Below are 18,343 nucleotides of genomic sequence, written 5' to 3'. Positions count from 1 at the left end.
TTACAGTAAGATTAACATCTATAATTTTAGTAATATTTCGATATGAACATTAAATTTAGTGAAATGTGTATCGAATATGATATAGCCAGTACATAAGATAATGTATCTTGTGTATTCCTCAGTCATTATACTAATGAATTACATAATGCAGTCTGCATTATTCCACACAATCACAAATACACAGTTAAATAAACTAATTAATGATTAAAATGTCTAAATTCTAAATTGAAATTTAGAGTTATAGACTTTTATTCAAAGCTTGTGTGTCTTACTTGTCTATAAACCTGTGTTCACTTGACCCTGTCTCTTTCTGATCTTGCCCCATGTCCTCACTATTCTGCTTCACACAAGCATGGAGGACAGCAGAGATTTTTACTGTGTGTAGAACCAGAGGAAAAACATGCTGTTGAAGAGGTAAAAGGTGAGCTAGTGATCAAATATTCAGCATTTCTAACCTCATCTCATCTTAATAGATGGGTTCTGGAAAGGAAGATTGGACAAACTGATAGAGCCATGTGTTGACACTATATTATATGTCAGTGGTTTGATTTCAGTACTTGTAAATAAAGTCAGGACACACTATAAAATAATCAATCTTGCACTATGTAACCTGAGCAAACAGTTGTTATACTCTGAGCTGCAAGTTTTCCCACTGAGACTTTCCTGCAGTATTTCCACCTCTTGTTCCAGTGTGGATGAAAATCCCTGTAAACTGACTGAAATTAACAAAGGTTCTCCATGTAACACAGCTCCTATTTGAAGGTGATGATGAGCCCTCAACTGGACATCTAGTATCATGCTTCCATGCAGTGGATAACAAATGTGTGTGTGTACATGCTCTTTTGCTTATCTTTTTCATCTGTCATTAAACGTTGTTGCCAGAGGATGTTAAAAAGGACAAATGGAGCTCACTGCTGTCCTCCAGAGTATATCCCAGTCATTACACCTCCCTCATGACTGAACTGGGAGTGAAGGTATACTGAGCTGATTTTAAAACAAGGGTGAAAACCTAGTGTGTGGATAGACTGTGTATGGTCAAGGTGCAAAAATGTGGCTGATTTATTACAGGGATAGTCAGTGCAATGCCTGGAGATGAAACGCTCATTTGCAATTTTCTGTAGTGGTTCCAGCAATATTTGCTGTAAAAGTAAACTATTAACTAATAGCAGTCAGACAATGTTAGCATATATGTTAGCAGTTACCTTGTATTTCTGTAGTCATGACAAAACTTTTAATACTACACACATTAGCAGCTTGAAGAAATGTGTCATTCCTCATGTGTCACTGTTGCGGTCCAGCCAAAAATAAGTAGTAGTTTCTGAAGTAGTTCTGGTAGATTCTACTGCAGACATAAAGAGGTTCCTGCATGGAAGTGCTCACAACAAGCTCTGTGGATTATTTTGAGCAGTACAGGTAAGAGAAAAAATGTCTGCTTTTTATTTTGGGGGTGAACTGCCCCTTTAAAGAATATAAGCAGGATGAGATCCAGTGCAGTGGTATAAAGGAAATAAAACGTAAAACCAACATTAAGTAGGAACATTTATGGTGGGCTGGTCCTTTAGAAATACAAAAATAAATAAATAAATAAAATCCAACCAGGTTGTTATCATGGAGTTCTGGTCTCGTGTCAGTGTAGTGCTGTTTAGGTTAGTTTTTCATAGTCATAATAGACCTTTGCACAGCAGCCATATTGATATGAAATAGTAGAATAAACACAGGTGTTACCAGTGACACTGATTAAGGTCCTGTTCCATTTCCTGTAGCAGAGCCTTTTTCAGTGAGCCAACATGCACATTAGCAGCACCCTGATTGTCTGACATGAATGTAAATGAACCTTCATTAATATCATTGGTAACACGTCTACTCTATGATTTCATATCAAAATGGCTGCTGTGAAAAGGGTCTATCTTACATAAAGCTTCAGACCTTTTTCACAACAGACATTTTGACGTTAAAAAACACAGTTGTTAACAATAATACCAATTAAGGCCCTGTTGTACTTAGTTTAGCAGGACCTGGCTAATGTGAAAAAAAAGTCTGTTCAAATGCTTGTTACTGATTTGTAGTACTCCTCTGTGTTAGGGCAATTCAAAATATTTAACCCATAGTTTAACCCACCTCCTCTTCTAGAATACAAGAACATTTTAATGATTGACAGGATGGAATGACCAGCAGTAACGTGCATAGCGTGTGACGTTTTCCTGCTGCATTACCCGTCATGGGAAATAAAACATTTTGAGCAACGTCTAAATTAAACTCAATGGTTGTCATGTCGAAATAATCAAAGAAAACTGTTCCTTAAAAGAAAGTCATGCTGTCATCACAACGTTTACCATTTGATGAGACGCATTAATATGCAATCTGTCAGGAATAAAATGTTATTTTAGCATTTAGCATGTGCCTCCTGAAATGTTCAAACTAGCCTTTGACGTTTTAACTTCCCATCTATGGAGAATGGAAAACTGAGCCAATGCTCTCAACTGTGCGCATGGAGTTCCGTTTTTCTCACATACCCTGAATGCAGCAGTAGCCCGGCACAGGGGACAGGACAACATGGCTGCTGCTGCGGGCCGCTATTACGGAGAAGGCGGCAGAGCAACGAAAAGACAGAAAACTGAGGACGGAGGAATGACAACGGTGAGGGTTTCCTCTTTGACATGGTTGCTGGCGTCTTATGAAGCCAAAAATATGCATAGTTTTGCTTTCGTAAGGGAGAGGAGAAGCTAAGTAACGCTAGCTAGCTTAACCGAGGCAAGCCAATTCACGTTAAACGAGTTTTGTACGGTCAAGCTAGGTTAGCTACATTAGAACAGCGTTATAGCGGTGATGGAGTTTGTCTAATAAACATGAAACAGCTACTAAACGACACACAACTGTCTTTTTTGTACTAATAGAACACGTGTTTTAGCTAGTTCATTAGAAGGTGTGAATCAACAAAATAAGGCTGGTTTTGTCAGGCCAGCGTTCCTGTGAACGTCGTTAACGTTATTGACGCTATTCTCCAACGTAATAACGATTATTTTGTGAGGCTCGCTGACAGAGGCTGCAGTCCATTCATCTGTATCGGTCTGCTGCTCCATCCTGTCTTCGCTAGCGGCGGAAGCATCGCATGACCCTTCCAACATCATGTTGTATGCTTGGTTTTCAGGAGAGCTACGATGACCCTCATAAACCGCTCCCCTCCCCTGTGGTGCACATCAGGGGCCTGGTGGACGGTATCATGGAGGCTGACCTGGTGGAGGCTCTGCAGGAGTTTGGGGCCATCAGGTAATAACAGGGCACCTAACGTCAATCTGTGTGTATGTCAAACGTTAACATGTTCACAGCATTCAGTGTATTCTTCCTGGGTGTGATTCTCAAGCCGCAGGTTTCATGGGTCGCCCTGTGTGAACATTCATAATAAGCTCATAAAGGCATTCTTAGGCAGCACAGTCCTCCTGACCCATTGATAGGCTGTTGTGGCTGTTATGTGAAAGCTGTGGCTCTCAACCTAGGGTTCGCACATAACATCCAGGGTCACCAGATTTTGGATTTGGAGAACAGAATAAAATATTGTGTGAAATAGCACGGAATGAGAGCCAGAAAGCAGCTCTCAGCGTTGTCAGTCCCTTTATGACATTTAACATAAGGGACAAGCACTCAAAAGTATGCTAAGTACAGCTGGCCTCAAGGAATTTAACAGCCACTTCAGTAATGGTTAAAACTACAATCCAGCGCAAAATTACAGTAGCGAGATTAACCATCCTATTCTAAACAGACATAAACACAAACAAAAAGTAACATTTGCATTTTGTAATATAAAAGACCAAACTTAACAAACTACTCAGTCCACCATGCATGATGGCATATACTGTATTTTAGACTGGGGAATGTTTTTTACATCACATCACCTGTACCAGTTATATAATATCTTAGGTTTTATTTAGTGTGTTTGTGATAGTGGATGTGTGTATGGATGAGTTCTGATTGGACACACACACACACACCCTCCCTCTTTTTCATTTTGGCACTTTTTTGTGCTGCACTATCATGCTTCACCAAGTAGCTAATGGCAGTTTTGCTACCTATTACATGGCGTGACCGTGGAACGATGGATTCACCATCAACTCAGAATGCAAGGCATTGGCATTTCCAATAGAACCCCAAACTTCAGAAATGTCAGCCCGACTTTCTGCAATGTGAATTATTTGTGGGGGTTCCAAACACCAACCTGACTACTGAGGGCAGTTGTGATTAGAAAAGGCTGAGAACAACTGTTTAATAGAATTTCTTGCTTGTTTGCTCTGGGTTAGTTCTCCAGTTCCTTTTGAAACTATCTTGGCATTTAGGCTGTTGATGCTTGATTTTTCAATAGACACTGACACTGAGGGGCTGTATTAAAAAACAAGTTTAAGGGGTAGTGAGTTATGTTGAGAATAAACTAAAAGATAGACTTGCTGCTATGCTTGATTCTGAATTGCTGCCAGGTTGGTTTTGCACTGCTGATGTTGCAGTTCAGAACAGCGATTAGAAAATTGATTAATAGAGCGGTTTCCATGTCTCCTTCATTATCGGACAGTGTCAGACTGTATCAAGTTTCATGTGCAGTTGTCACGTCAGAAATAAACAGCAGGCATTCAGAGTGCATAAAGTTGATAAGTAATTTTGTGCCAGCATTCTTCCCTTTGCTTAATTTGCAGCAACAGTGTTGCTTTTAGCTGTAATACATTTTTATAGCTCTCCATTATAAGCCCTGACTTACCTTGATTGAAGTGGATGTCTTACAATCACTTCACTTTGTGCAGAAGAAGAGTCAAATGATGCACCAAACACTTCTTTTCATGTGAGTGTGCACAGAGCCTGAAGGAGAAAATCTGGGTCAACAAAGTAAGTTGATAACTGCCATTGTGATACCATTTGTCTCTGACTGGGATTTTAGGTTTAGTCAAGCCAGCTGGTGCAAACAAAGCCTGACTATGTTGATCTTTATTTGTAGTGCAGCCCTGTGCCATTAATAAAACATGATACAGTAATCCAGTTTATAGGTCCAGTAATCTTCTTCTTGAAACATTTATTTACAGTTATGTGGTTATGATGCCCAAGAAGCGCCAGGCCCTGGTGGAGTATGAAGACATGAATGGCTCCTGCAATGCTGTTACATATGCAGCAGAGAACCAGGTCTACATTGCAGGCCACCCTGCCTTTATCAACTACTCCACTAGCCAAAAGATCTCACGGCCAGGAGACTCAGACGATACCCGGAGCGTCAACAATGTGCTGCTGCTTACCATCATAAACCCCATCTATCCCATCACCACGGTAATGTGATAAAAAAAAAAAAAAAACTTTGTGAGCAGTGATGGTGTCTAATTATAATTTATATAGTAGTGTGTTGCACTGGATACACACAGATAGAATCATTCATTGAATCACTGTACATTAATTAAATTCATTCATTTTTATTATCAGATATGAAGAATCATTCAAACTGGCTTTGTGAAAAATAAAGGGATTAAACTAAGGGCTGCGAAACTAAAGCCAATATGGTATCTATTCTTAACCCACTGCATTTCATATGTTGAAATTTGATATATCTTATTACTTCAAACAAATATTGAAGCATACAGACCTGCTCTTGTGCATCGACAAAATGCAAATAGTATGCATCTTTTCATTTCTTTTTCTTTGGTAATATATATCACTTAACAACAAGTGTAAACTTCCTCTCCACTTTGATGTCACTGAATTATTTTTAGAAATGGCAAAAATCTAGCTATTTAAATTTGGGTAACAATCAGCAGTATTTTTTGTGTTTGGTCTTGTGTGATATTTTTAATGCTGATATGTGTGCTGTCACAGAAAGTGTACTTACTGTATCAGAGTACTATATGAACTTCTCTGTGTGCCTCTGCAGGATGTGCTCTACACGATTTGTAACAACTGTGGTCCTGTACAGAGGATCGTCATCTTCAGAAAGAATGGTGTTCAGGCCATGGTAGAATATCCTTTTTTTTAGCCATGTTCCTTTAATTTAGACACATTGTACAGTATGTGAATGTTTAATTACATTTGGGCCCTTTAGAAATCGTCATATAATCAGATGTCACCTTAACTCATTGCTGCCACATTTGATTCGGTCCAAAGTGCCCAGAGGGCCAAAGCCTCTTTGAATGGGGCAGACATCTATTCTGGCTGCTGCACTCTAAAGATTGAATATGCCAAGGTAAGTACATGGTAATGTCTAATCCACCTTTCTGCCTGTTGTATAAAAGAGATACTTTTGATTTTTTTTTTTTTTTTTTGAAGTGGAGCTGAATGAAGTACTTACCCATAGTCAGTGTATTACCTACAGTCAATGGCAGTCGGCATGGTCTTGTGTTTGGAGAAGCAGAGAGGAGTACCAGTGTAGGAACAGAAGCAGTGTACTGTACTGTACTGTACTGTACTGTACTGTAGATGGGATCAGCAGTTAAACATTGAGCCACTTAAAAAAATCTGTCAAGAATATTTAGGTTATACACTGACTATGGAAAAGTACCTCATACAACCACACTTCAAACAATCTGAACTATCCGTTTAACATCAGATGTTGGGGGAAACCCATCTTTGATTTTTGTAATGCAATCCTCCTCACAGCCAGCACGCCTTAATGTCTTCAAGAATGACCAGGACACGTGGGATTATACAAACCCCAACCTCAGTGGCCAAGGTAACATGCAGTCCCCAATCCTTCCTTCCCCCTTTTTTCTTCCTCTTTTCCTCTCATGCCACTGTATGGGACGGTCAGGGTTCTCTGCCTCCGGGGGTATTGCCTCTGATCACAGATGAAGGGTCTTTTTCCGCTGTTCATCCTGCTGTTCATCTCAGTGTTCAGAGGCAGTATTCCTGCGATGCCTTCACAGTCTTCATGCATTTTCTCACTACACAGCAGGCTCAAAGTAAGGGCATGAGGAGCAACCTCGAGGGCAGCCAACCTCAATTACAGGCTCATGCATGTGACAAGCCCAACGCACCGATCACAGTAGTATACGCAGGCACACCATTCTTCACATAGGTTCACACTCCCTGTAGAGCATGTCACAGCTGCACAACCTCACATCCCTGCCTACGCTAATCCAGTACACACTACAGAGACTACCACACCTGTTAGCATTCTTTCCAACATAGTGGAGATTTTATCATAGTTTAAATTAGACTAGCCAATGCAGAGTTGACTGGTTGTGACCACTAGGCTCACCTCTGGTTAAAGGTCCCATGAAACAGCTCCTCTTAAACCTATGAATGTACCTTTAAGTGTCTCTACATTAGGGTTGGACTTGATATTTGAGGGTAGATGAAGCACCAACAGCAGAATGAACAGTCAGTGACACTGTGTTGTTAAATATTAAACAATCATTATGATCGGTAGAGAGTAGCTGCTAATGGTGGATGGCATCTTGAGTCTGTGATCTTTATTGGATGGATGATGTTGCATATGCCCCAAGTACAATATGAGTTATTTAAAAACTGACTTTTAATAGTTAGCAAAAGGGTGGGATTTTAGTTTAATAATGGGTTATGGTATGATTTGCATGTAAGCATTGATGATGGAACAACAGATCCGGAGCATTCAGCATTTCATGGGACCTTTAATGTAAAACATATATTACAAACACACTTGATAATATCATCTTCATTGTTAAAGGTATTATTTGAAATGTGGTTTTATGAAGTCCTTATACATAGTCAGTGTATGACCTACAGTAGATGATGGCCAGCACGCTCCTAGTGTGGAGAAGCAGCAGCATGGAAGCTAAGAGGTGCACTGCTGTGGTCAGCAGCAGCAAGTATTTCAGCCACTCAAAAAATAAGTGTAAGTGTGTGCTATATTGAGAATATTTTCATTGCTTCTTGCCATCAGAACGCAGTTTCCAATGGAAAACTGCTGTTATATAAGCCAAATATCGCTCTCTCTAAACTAACCAGACTCTTTGGGCACAAACTGTAATTTTATTTTGCAGAACTCAGGAGTTGGTTGCCTACCACTGCCTCAATCAGTTAGTCTTTGTGATAATGTGTGACTTCAGTGAATCTAAACGTTAAAACACTCAAGTCACACAATAACAAAAACAAACTAACTGTTCAAGGCAGCGTTAGACCAGCAACTTATGCATTCTGTGAGGTAAAACCGCTGACTACTTGCCAAAGGAGTCTGGTTGAGCGAGAGAGAGAGAGAGAGCTATATTTGGCTTATATAATGGTGATTTCATATTGGAAAAGGCTGGCTGATGTCTGATTTCCACCTCTTTACCTTCTGATGAAGTTAAAGTGGTGAAAATATCCTAAATACAGTGAACACTTAAATTGATATTGATATATGTATATATATTTTTGGTGGATAAAATGTGTTTTGCTGCTGACCCTGTTTACAGCAGTACATTGCGTAGCTTGCCAGTTCTCTGCTTCTCCAAGCAGGACATGTCGACTGCCATCTACTGTAGGTAATAACACTGACTATCTAAGTACCCCATACAACCCTAATTCAAATACTCAGAACCATCTCTTTCTAAACTTTAAAAACAATATTTGTAGTGTCAGCAATATTGTATTTATTTGAGACTGGCTGATGAACTTTGGTCACATGACCACATAACATGGTCATAGGTTTTTCGAGGTAGGGTCTACAGTATTTGCTATTGGATATGTGTTTAGTTGATGTAATGCTAAAACAGTACATGTAAAAGAAAAAAGATAAACTCAAGACCATTGCATGCATGTAACCTCCAGGAAAGAAACTTAATCAGCTACTGTATTTTTCAATGACTAAAATAGAGGTTAAAATACAGGTTACTGTTAGATGCAAGTAAGCAAACAGTTAGGTAATCAGATGTAAGGGTTTGCTGGAAAAAGAACATTCACTAAAATGTAATGTGTTAGGTGCCTGATGGAGAGAAGACCATACGGCAATTCATAATATTACATTTTTCTCTTACATTCTGTGCACTCAGCAGTAGAATTTTGCTGTGATTTTAAACCTGATTGCAAACAAATACTTTACTTATCTGAATGGAGGAAGTTTTATTTTCTTTTTTATGCAGATTTTTTTTGTCTTGTACACAGCCAGGACCACGACATGTACATTTCAAGTTTCATACAGGTGTTTGAAATCTTTTTTGATATTCTAAAGTTTGTGCTGCCTTACCAATGAGAGGTACTCCTTGTGTCCTCACTGCTGCAAACTCATACAGGCTTACTTCAACCTCTAAGCTTCTACAGCTACAGTATAACAGCACCCACAGCCACAACTCATGTAAATCTGCTCTGTGGCATACATCGGACACAGTGGGGCAAAAAATACCGGAACACAACCTCAACTCAGTACTTCCGTATTCCAAGTCCATCATCACCCCTATCTCCACCACCTGACATTGGAGTCCATTTTACTTTTGGTGGTGGACAGTAGCCACCATTTCAGTTTGAGGGACAGAAATACTTCAAGGCCACTCGAACAGACACCTCGCATATCCATCACAGACTGATAGCTTGATAAGCATCTACCACCACCTCTTTACCAGTACAGCACATCTCATCTGCAGAGCCCTGAGGAGTCACAACACATTGATGATGGGGGCGGGAGTCAGGTGTGTGGCCGTTGGCGGCCACGCCTCCTAGCCCTTGGGATGTGCCTGCCATAACACAACCACAGGGAGCAACAGAGGAGTTTTCAGACACACTCAGCCCAACCAGGGAACAGATGACACCACATACTGGGGCAGTAAACAAAACGAGAGAGGCCATTCTCTTTCTCAGACGCTAATACAGCTCGTCTCCACCTTCCTGTGCCGAACACAACATGACAACACAACGAGCTGAATATCCACGGCAACACACAGCTGAACCGCCATGACAGCACATCGTCACGCAGATATTCCAGATTGTCAAGCACTAGATGCCTTTTCATTTTGCAAGTGGCCGACAGCTATTAATCCAAATAAGCAAGCATCATGTGAGCGTCCATTCTTACATGAGAAGAAATATCCACGGGGGGGCCTACGAAGACACAAGCATCATCAAACACCTTTCAAGCATACAAGCACAGACGCAACCAGATTCAAAATCCTTTCCTAAAGCTTTCTACATTTATGGACTCTGGTGTTCTGTTTTTTCCCCTGTACCTTCCTCCCCATTTCCCTCCTTCTCTCTGTGCTGTTCTTGTGTTGTTTCTGCGTTGTTTCATTTTCCCTTTTTTTGCACTGGCCCATAGTGATGCCTTTAACGCCTCCCGTGTGATGCAGGTTTGGCTCAGTGTTTCTGTGGACAGACAGCCCACTCTCAAACGGTGCAAATGTCCTGCTTTGTGGTCAGAGCACGGTAAGCTGGAAATGAGCCTCTAATAGCAACTTTGAAAACAAAACCGGCAGCAAGTCAAAAGCCAAGCACGGATGTGTGGATGTACTTTTCTCTCTGGTGGTGGGGATGCAAGAAAGGAAAGAAGGAGGAAAAGACTGCAGAGGGAGAATGAGTTGAGGCTGGAGTCAAGAGGTTGGCAGGTAGCATCCTTGCTGAAGACTGCCCCCTACCTGCCCACTGTGTCCCATGCTCCATGTGTGGTGCTGTAAGTACTTGACAGAAATGAATGAATAATCTGACTTAATGGTTAAAAGTTACTGTGAAACTAAACCAACATGACTGTTATCTTAAATTTCTGAGTCCTCATGTTGACACTACAATATGAAATACAGTATGCACATAGTTGCGCCAATTGAGCAATGCAATTGACAGTCTGGATCTGAATTCTCTTGGCAACTTTCTGTTCATAAATTATTTAACGTATTCTAAGGATTTGCTACATTAATAGCTGTCTGATTACATTACGAAGCACTGTAGTGTCTGAAGGAATGGGTAGTTTACAATTCTTTGACATCTAAGCGAAACTTAGTTCTTTTCAGAGAGTGTTGGGTTGGGACTGTACTGTAGCAGTTAATATTGTCAGTTGTAAAGGAGGGATTTTATTTTACAGATGTAGATTTTTGTTTTAGTGCTGGTTGTTTTTATTTGTTTAGTACTCTAAGGTTGCTGCCACACCTGGTGGTGACACATTATAATGGCATAACCACAGGAGGTTTTGATTGCTCCTTTAAGGGAACATAATTAAACAAAGTAAAGGTGTTATTTCTATTCACATTGTGTTGAACTAAAATAATAGAATTTGCTATATTCAGAATGTATTTATAATGCAAAATTCCACACATAATGGGTTGTGGTGCTTGTAATTAAAGGTCCCCATTTGGTAACTAGTCCCATTGATCTCCCCTTGTATTACCTATTGGTGTGTGTATTTAGCTGTGCATTCAGTTAGCAATCTGCAATTCAAGGTTAAAAAATTTAGAATGATTAATGTCACATCTTTTTCAGTACGATTCAATGCAGTGTCCTCCATTGTCCATGTAACTGTACTTGCAGTATCTGCATATTATAAATATTCTGTAGATAAATATTTAGGTTAGATTTAAGGTTTTTTGAGGGGATAGTAAGTGTGTTGTGTTTTATGCAACAGATGTAGAATAGCTTTGATATCATAAGCTAACTAACCAAAATAACAATCCTATTTCATCTAACAGATGTGAAATAGGTTTGGGTGACACTAAGAAAATCTGTTTGCTGTAGGCCTGCAAGAACAAGAACAACTAGAGAACTAGAACAACAACTATAAACATATCACATAAAAAAATCATTCTAAATCAAGTGGATGGCTGAGTCCATGCCACAGTTGTAACAACTTTGGTGAACAATATCTGTGTGATCATTGTTAGAGCGACACTACCAATCAAAATCCACCCAAATTTACAGGATATAGCCTACAACATATTAAATGCTCAAAATTTAATATTAGAGTGCAGATTACACTTAAAAATGTTATTTTATCTGAGACATGCTGCAAACATTCTTTCACACTGATGGGAGTCTCAGGTTTGTTTGGTCCCTCCTGATGTCCTCTGTGATAATATCAAATTGATGTTGACTTATACGAAAGTATAAATATAACTCATCTAACAGTGTTGGGTTTTACCGATTCCTCATCTCTGAAGAATTTTTTGAACACATATCCTTGTGGTCTTTCTTTCTCTGTGCAACATACAGCAGTAACAGGTCATTGTAATCCATTTTCCGAAGCTGCCAACACACAGTGGTAGTGGTAGTAGTAGTGTCGGCCTCTCCCTGTCAATACATCACTTAATAATGTGGTTATTTTGATTATAGCAGAACTGCATCTTTCAAAAGTAATGTAAGATGACATGTTTGGAAAAAGCATCACAAGAAACATTTAAGGGCACATAACTCCTGGAGAGTCAGCATTGATGGACAGATCTGAAATCCTCACTGCCTACAGCCCTGAGTGAAAACTAGCTTTATTTTTATATCTGTACTTTAACTTTAGAGTTAAACATTTATTGCTACATAATTTGATTTTATATGAGAACATCAAATACTGTATTCATAATAAATTAACCCCTACAAAACATCTTTTGGTGCAGAGAACTCACCCCTTCATAATGTTGAATTGAGCTTCGTTAAAACAAAAATGGACCATTATGAAGAATGTTAATACTTACTTTTTTGTTGATTAATTTAAGCTAGTTGACAATTCAGTGTTATTTTTTTCCCCTTCCACAATGTAATCTAGTCAGTTCATAAGTCCTGATGTCTATTCACCTCTGATGTTACACCTGTGTCTTCTGCTGGTTTGTAATAACTGTGTAGTTCTCCTAGTTTTCAATAAAACATGTTTAGATTGCAGGTGCTGCTCATAGCACTGATGCACATTTTCACTTTGATCTTCTGCTTGAATGTTTCTTTTCCATATAATTGCCCAGGATGTAAAGAAATGTATTAATACAGTTTTGCCAAATTTCTACTTTTTTTCATGATCATTTGGATTTGACGTGTGTGTATGTGTACCTGCACAGATGCTGATGGTGATGGCAATTGGAACAATTCACAAGGTGTGTGTGTGTGTGTTTGTACTAGAATGGCTGATAATGGGAGCTGTATTTCAAAATCACTGTTTAAAAAAAAATCTCCATTATGTCACGTGTTAGATTAGTAAAGTAGAGCCTGCAGACTTTTTTTTAACACCTAAGATGTCAGATATCCCTCTGTTGCATGTCAATCACAGCCTTGTCCCTTAGCACATACAGTAGTAGGCCATGTAAGGAACCTGTTTGTCACATTTAGCAAAGAAGCTGTGTGATAGGCAACTTTTATTTTACCATTTTAGATCCCAATGCCAATCCCAACAAACGCCAGAGGCAGCCTGCTCTGCTGGGAGACCATCCACCTGATTATGGTAAATATCTAATTAAGACATGTTCCACAATTTAGAAGAATGGATCTCATTTTTTTTTTTACTCAATCTGTGCCGTGCGTGTCCTTTACTCTAATCAAGGTGGGCCTCAAGGAGGTTATCATGGCTACAATGACGACAGTTATGGTCCCCCTCCTCCCCACCGCATGGGGCCAGGAATGGGTGGACGTGGGCGTGGTAGCCAGCGCTATGGCCCTGGATATGGACCACCACCCCCTGAGTACGGTCCTCACGCTGACTCTCCGGTTCTCATGGTATATGGCCTTGAGCCGTCTAAGATCAACGCTGACAAAGTCTTCAACATCTTCTGCCTGTACGGCAACGTAGAGAGGGTGAGTGACATGATGCTAACCAAACACTGGGGGCATTAAATATTACACATTGCTGTGACCTCTGAGAAATTGTGAATGCAAATCTTTTTCTATTTTGTAACATTTAGATTCATAACTTGACCACTCACCTGACAGATTAATCAACAACAATAATAGTAAAAAAAAAAGTGTTTCTTGTAGCCCTAGTTGTTTGTGTGAGTCAGCTGGATTTTTTTTCCCCTTCAGATTAAGTTCATGAAGAGTAAGCCTGGAGCAGCTATGGTGGAGATGGGAGACTGTTACTCTGTGGACAGGGCCATCACTCACCTCAACAACAACTTCCTTTTTGGACAGAAACTCAACGTTTGGTAAGAGCTTGAAATTAATAACCTTTCGTTTTTTCTTTTTTTTCTTTTTTTACATTTACTTCTCATTTATCATTGTTGTAGGTCTATGAAAAAAAAAAAGGCAACATACTGCAATAGATTTCTGAGATTTGAAAAAGTTTTATCAACTACTTATATTTTGTTGAGATAATTTACTTTTTTCTTTAAATTAACTTAAATGTTTGAGTTTTAGAATTCCCCAAAAAATTTATTTAAAACATTTAGGTGAAAGTGAATGATGGTTAAAATGTTAATATTTTCAATTAGAACCATTTAATTTACAGACACCAAAATAATGACAAATCAGGTTCATAGTTCACTGCAACCAAATTTTGGAATAAAATTTCTGTCTAAAACTCAAAGATTGCAGTTCATTTAAAGAAGAACAATAAATTATCTCAACTAAAGATTATAGGTTGACAAAACTTTTTAAAGTTTATTTCAAAACATACGAGTTTGAGTTGGGCTCAAAACTCAAATCTATTGCAGTACGTTGCCTTGAAATCTTGTAGCCTATACATCAAATAAAGAAAGTTTGACTGTTTCATCAACTAAAATGGGCATCATAGCCTACATTTATGACTTGGTGCCTTTTTCTCTAAATTTTGATGGTGACTAGTCTTCTTGAATCTCCATAAGCCAAAAAGAAAAGTCTACAGGGAAAAGAGAATTTCATAGTTGCAGCTCCAGACAGATTATTTTTCTTTTTGCTCAAAAATGACTCGTTTGATTGAAAAGGTTGGCAGATCCCTGGCATGAGCATTAAAAAAAGTTTAGATTATAGAAATTTAAGATCTCTTGTCCTGTGTCCTCGGCAGTGTGTCCAAGCAGCAGGCCATTGTGCCAGGCCAGTGCTACCAGTTAGAGGACAACACCAGCAGCTTCAAAGATTTCCACGGATCCCGCAACAACCGCTTCACCTCCCCAGAGCAGGCAGCCAAGAACAGAATCCAGCACCCCAGTAACGTCCTGCATTTCTTTAACGCACAACCAGATATCTCTGTAGAGATCTTCAACCAGGTCAGAACAACCGCCAAAGATCCAACTCAAGTGCAGATTTCCCACAAACCAAAGTTTCTTCACTGAATCTGGTCTTACCTTCTAGGTCTGCGATGAACTGGGAATTAAGAGCCCTACAAGTGTGAAACTTTTCACTGGAAAGAGTGAGTAATGAGTTACTAATTATTCTGTAATGAGTGGGAAGGTAGGTGTGTGTAAGAATTTAACAAAAGCAAACAATTTCTACACAAGCAAGAACATTTTTGTATTCTTAAATTTCTCTTACTTCTGTTTGTAGGAGGGGCCCATACGAACATATTGTGTCAGATTCAGCAAACATTAATAACTTCAGATAACTGTGTAAATAATCCACCTGTGTATATTTGAGTGCACATGCAATAGATGAGTGCAACAGGACAGGAGGAGAGGTTAAGGGGAACTTAGAGGTAGAGGACAGAATAAATGAGGATGTTCCCTTGGACACAACATAAACCTGCATGTGAATATATACGGCCAATACACCTGACAGCAGGTAATAATAGATCATTAAATTAATGATGACAGGCTTTATGTCTAATTTTATAATTATGGCATACACAGAAGGCATAGTCCGTATGTGCACATTACAGTTCCTATAGCAACAGACAAGTTTCCAGCAAAGTATTGCATTTAGCTTTTAAACTGATCCACATGACGGGTAGATCAAAGCAAAACCCCTGCTCTTCTCCCAAATGCAGTGTGCTATTTGCTAATGAAGTAATTTAAAAATGGGATCCAAATTAATTTTTCACTTGCTTAAAAGTGGAATTTGAAAGACAGAACATGTTTCATTGGTTTTAGCATCATAAATATCTTTGTCCTTGTATTACATTTAATGATAATGTAAGAAGAAAGGACAGAATTCTCATTTTTACATGAGTTCACTTTGACTTACAGGGATAGTCCCCCCAAAAAAGAAATTTCAATCATTATCTACTCACCCTTATTCCAACTGTAAGTTGGGTTTAGTTTTTTAGTCCTGGAGTTTCACAGGAAATTGTCACCAGTTTTCACCAAACAAACAAAAAAACATTTCTGTTTAGTTCACTTCATTAACACATCATTACATATCCTTTATCTTGTGTGGCACAAAAGGTGAGCGAAGTTCCTCTGGCCTTCTGGAGTGGGAATCCATCAATGATGCCATGGAAGCTCTAGCTATGATGAACCATTACCAGATGAAAAACCCTAGTAAGTGCTCATCTCATTATATTCATATACCAGCTTTGTTTTTCAAATCTTGCTGTGTCACTTTTATTTTTTACTGTACATTTACTGTGATTTGTCTTTTTTTTTTTCTCTTTCAGGTGGGCCTTACCCTTACACACTGAAACTGTGTTTCTCAACCACACACCATGCCAACTAAATACTCTCCTCTCAAGCTATTTGTAATGTTTTGTGTCTTTGCATAGAGTATACTGTAGTTCTGTTGTCATGTCCCATTATAACAGTCAATCAATATTGAGAAAAACTAGGATTGATGTGGTTTAGAACATGTTACTTAAACTATGATTTTGTATGATTTATTTGACTTTTACCATGTGTTTCAATCAGTTGTTTATTTTGTATGTTCACAACAACACTAGATTTGAATAACCCCCACTACATTAATAACATTTCAATATTGACCTCAGTTTTTGATTTTAAATCAAGTGAACAGTAATAATAATAATAATAATAATAATGTTAATACTGATATAACCAGAGGTCACATCTTCAGAGATGGTTTGTATTGTATCTTTCATCATTTCTTCACTCTTGACAGACATCCATGTCCTTTCATGAGGAAATAAAAACAACATTTATGAGCAAGAGAGAAGCAGCATTAGGTTTCTGGATGACATATCTGTACTTGTATTGAAGTGATGAAGTTGCCTTCCACATGTTGATACCTGGACTATAGAAGATTATCATGAAGATTGAAGGATGGTTATCTGAACTCATCTGTCACTATCAAGATTTCAGTGTCAGCTGTCACTTTTTGTAGTAAACAATACTGTGAATATTACTCTGGCTGGAATTGCTTAAAGTTCTCAGTTTCATTTCCTACATGCCAGCATAAGGAGAAGACCCCAGCCCCACATTAAGCATCATCTGTAGTAATTCCATGTACACAGACCTACACTGCATTATTTTCATTAACATGGTTTGTAATCACAGGTACTAAATTAAAGTAATATTTAAAGAATGGATAGTTGACTTTTTTTCACTACATATATATCCTAATATTTTAATTCTTTAGCATTAAGCTTGTGAGTTATAAACAGCACAGCTGAAATACATTACTGAAGATGAAAGACTTAATTACTGACCACAATATATTTAGTGTTGTTACTATTGCTTGGATTATTTGTTGAAGGCCTTTATACATTTATGGTGTTCTTGTAACATCACATTTTTCCAAGTGTTCTGCTGAAAAAGAAGTCACTTAGGTAAATAGGTAGTAATTATCAAGTAATATATTTTAAATTTGTTGCAAAATTACCCACAGATTTCATGCGTAAGTATGTGATAATTAGTACTGTTTTCATGTTTTGGGTGGTAATTGTAAAGTAGTATATTGGACGTTTCTTAGGAATTTCAAATATATTACATGGTACTTACTCCCTAGTTACCATGAAATTATGGGACTTTGAAAATGTGGTGTTTCCAGCTTTGCTGCACTAAATGGAACAGGCTCTCATTCAGTATTAACACCTGTGTTAAACCATCTGATTTCATATCAGTATGGTTACAGTGGAAATGTCTATTGGATGTCCATCTTGTCTATGCATTCTTCTGGACAGCACAGTTTTTACTGTTTACTGTTCAAACAAGGGATGTACAAACACAAAGACAAAAGTCAGATTTTTTAAAGCATAATAAAATGTAAACTACTGAGTGGTGACCAGTGTTCAAGTGTAAAAAACAACTGGAAAAAAAACAAACATAAAATGCCTCCATACTACGTCCCAACATGCTGTTTGCACAGTCACACCACACACCCCCAGTTCAGACAGTGTGCATGTGCATGTGAATGTAGCTCCAAGCTAAAGATCTACAGTGAATATTCAGGCTAAAACATGGTGTAAATAACATTTCTGTAGTCATCATGTCATATCATGTCCAGAAAAAGCATAGAGTATACTGTAGTCCTGTTGTCATGTCCCATTAAAACAGTCAATCAACATTGAGGAAAAACTAGGATTGGATACTTGGATTACATCAGACAAGCAGTATGGAAGCATTTTAGGTTATTATTCTGTTTTTTCTGTTTATTTGTTTTTTGTTTTGTTTTTTTACGT

General features: G+C 38.5%; 1 protein-coding gene across 2 annotated transcripts; it reads left to right on the top strand.

Moving 5' to 3' along the window:
* The first annotated feature begins 2,479 nt into the window (after window positions 1-2,479).
* On the top strand, window positions 2,480-17,251 carry hnrnpl (heterogeneous nuclear ribonucleoprotein L). 2 transcript variants are annotated; one of them, XM_084730592.1, is made up of 14 exons: window positions 2,480-2,637; window positions 3,149-3,267; window positions 5,061-5,298; window positions 5,894-5,981; window positions 6,108-6,202; window positions 6,616-6,688; window positions 12,927-12,962; window positions 13,238-13,306; window positions 13,406-13,656; window positions 13,882-14,003; window positions 14,840-15,041; window positions 15,127-15,184; window positions 16,155-16,250; window positions 16,367-17,251. In XM_084730592.1, exons 1-14 carry the CDS (start codon window positions 2,554-2,556, stop codon window positions 16,423-16,425), a joined length of 1,590 nt encoding a protein of 529 aa, XP_084586718.1. In that variant the 5' UTR covers window positions 2,480-2,553; the 3' UTR covers window positions 16,426-17,251. The 2 variants fall into 2 exon arrangements, with proteins under 2 accessions (XP_084586718.1, XP_084586719.1); XM_084730593.1 differs by lacking the exon at window positions 12,927-12,962.
* The last annotated feature ends 1,092 nt before the right edge of the window (window positions 17,252-18,343 follow it).

This window comes from Lutjanus erythropterus, chromosome 11, assembly GCF_056507025.1.
Source record: "Lutjanus erythropterus isolate fLutEry1 chromosome 11, fLutEry1.hap2, whole genome shotgun sequence".
NCBI lineage: Eukaryota > Metazoa > Chordata > Actinopteri > Lutjaniformes > Lutjanidae > Lutjanus > Lutjanus erythropterus.
This window is presented reverse-complemented; position numbering and strand designations above follow the sequence as displayed.

Bases quoted from the DNA above. Each gene is read 5' to 3' on its own strand.
- hnrnpl (XM_084730592.1), top strand. From the start codon at position 2,554: ATGGCTGCTGCTGCGGGCCGCTATTACGGAGAAGGCGGCAGAGCAACG. The intron at 5,299-5,893 runs GTAATGTGATAA...GTGCCTCTGCAG, and splicing joins CCATCTATCCCATCACCACG to GATGTGCTCTACACGATTTG. The intron at 16,251-16,366 runs GTAAGTGCTCAT...TTTCTCTTTCAG, and splicing joins TTACCAGATGAAAAACCCTA to GTGGGCCTTACCCTTACACA.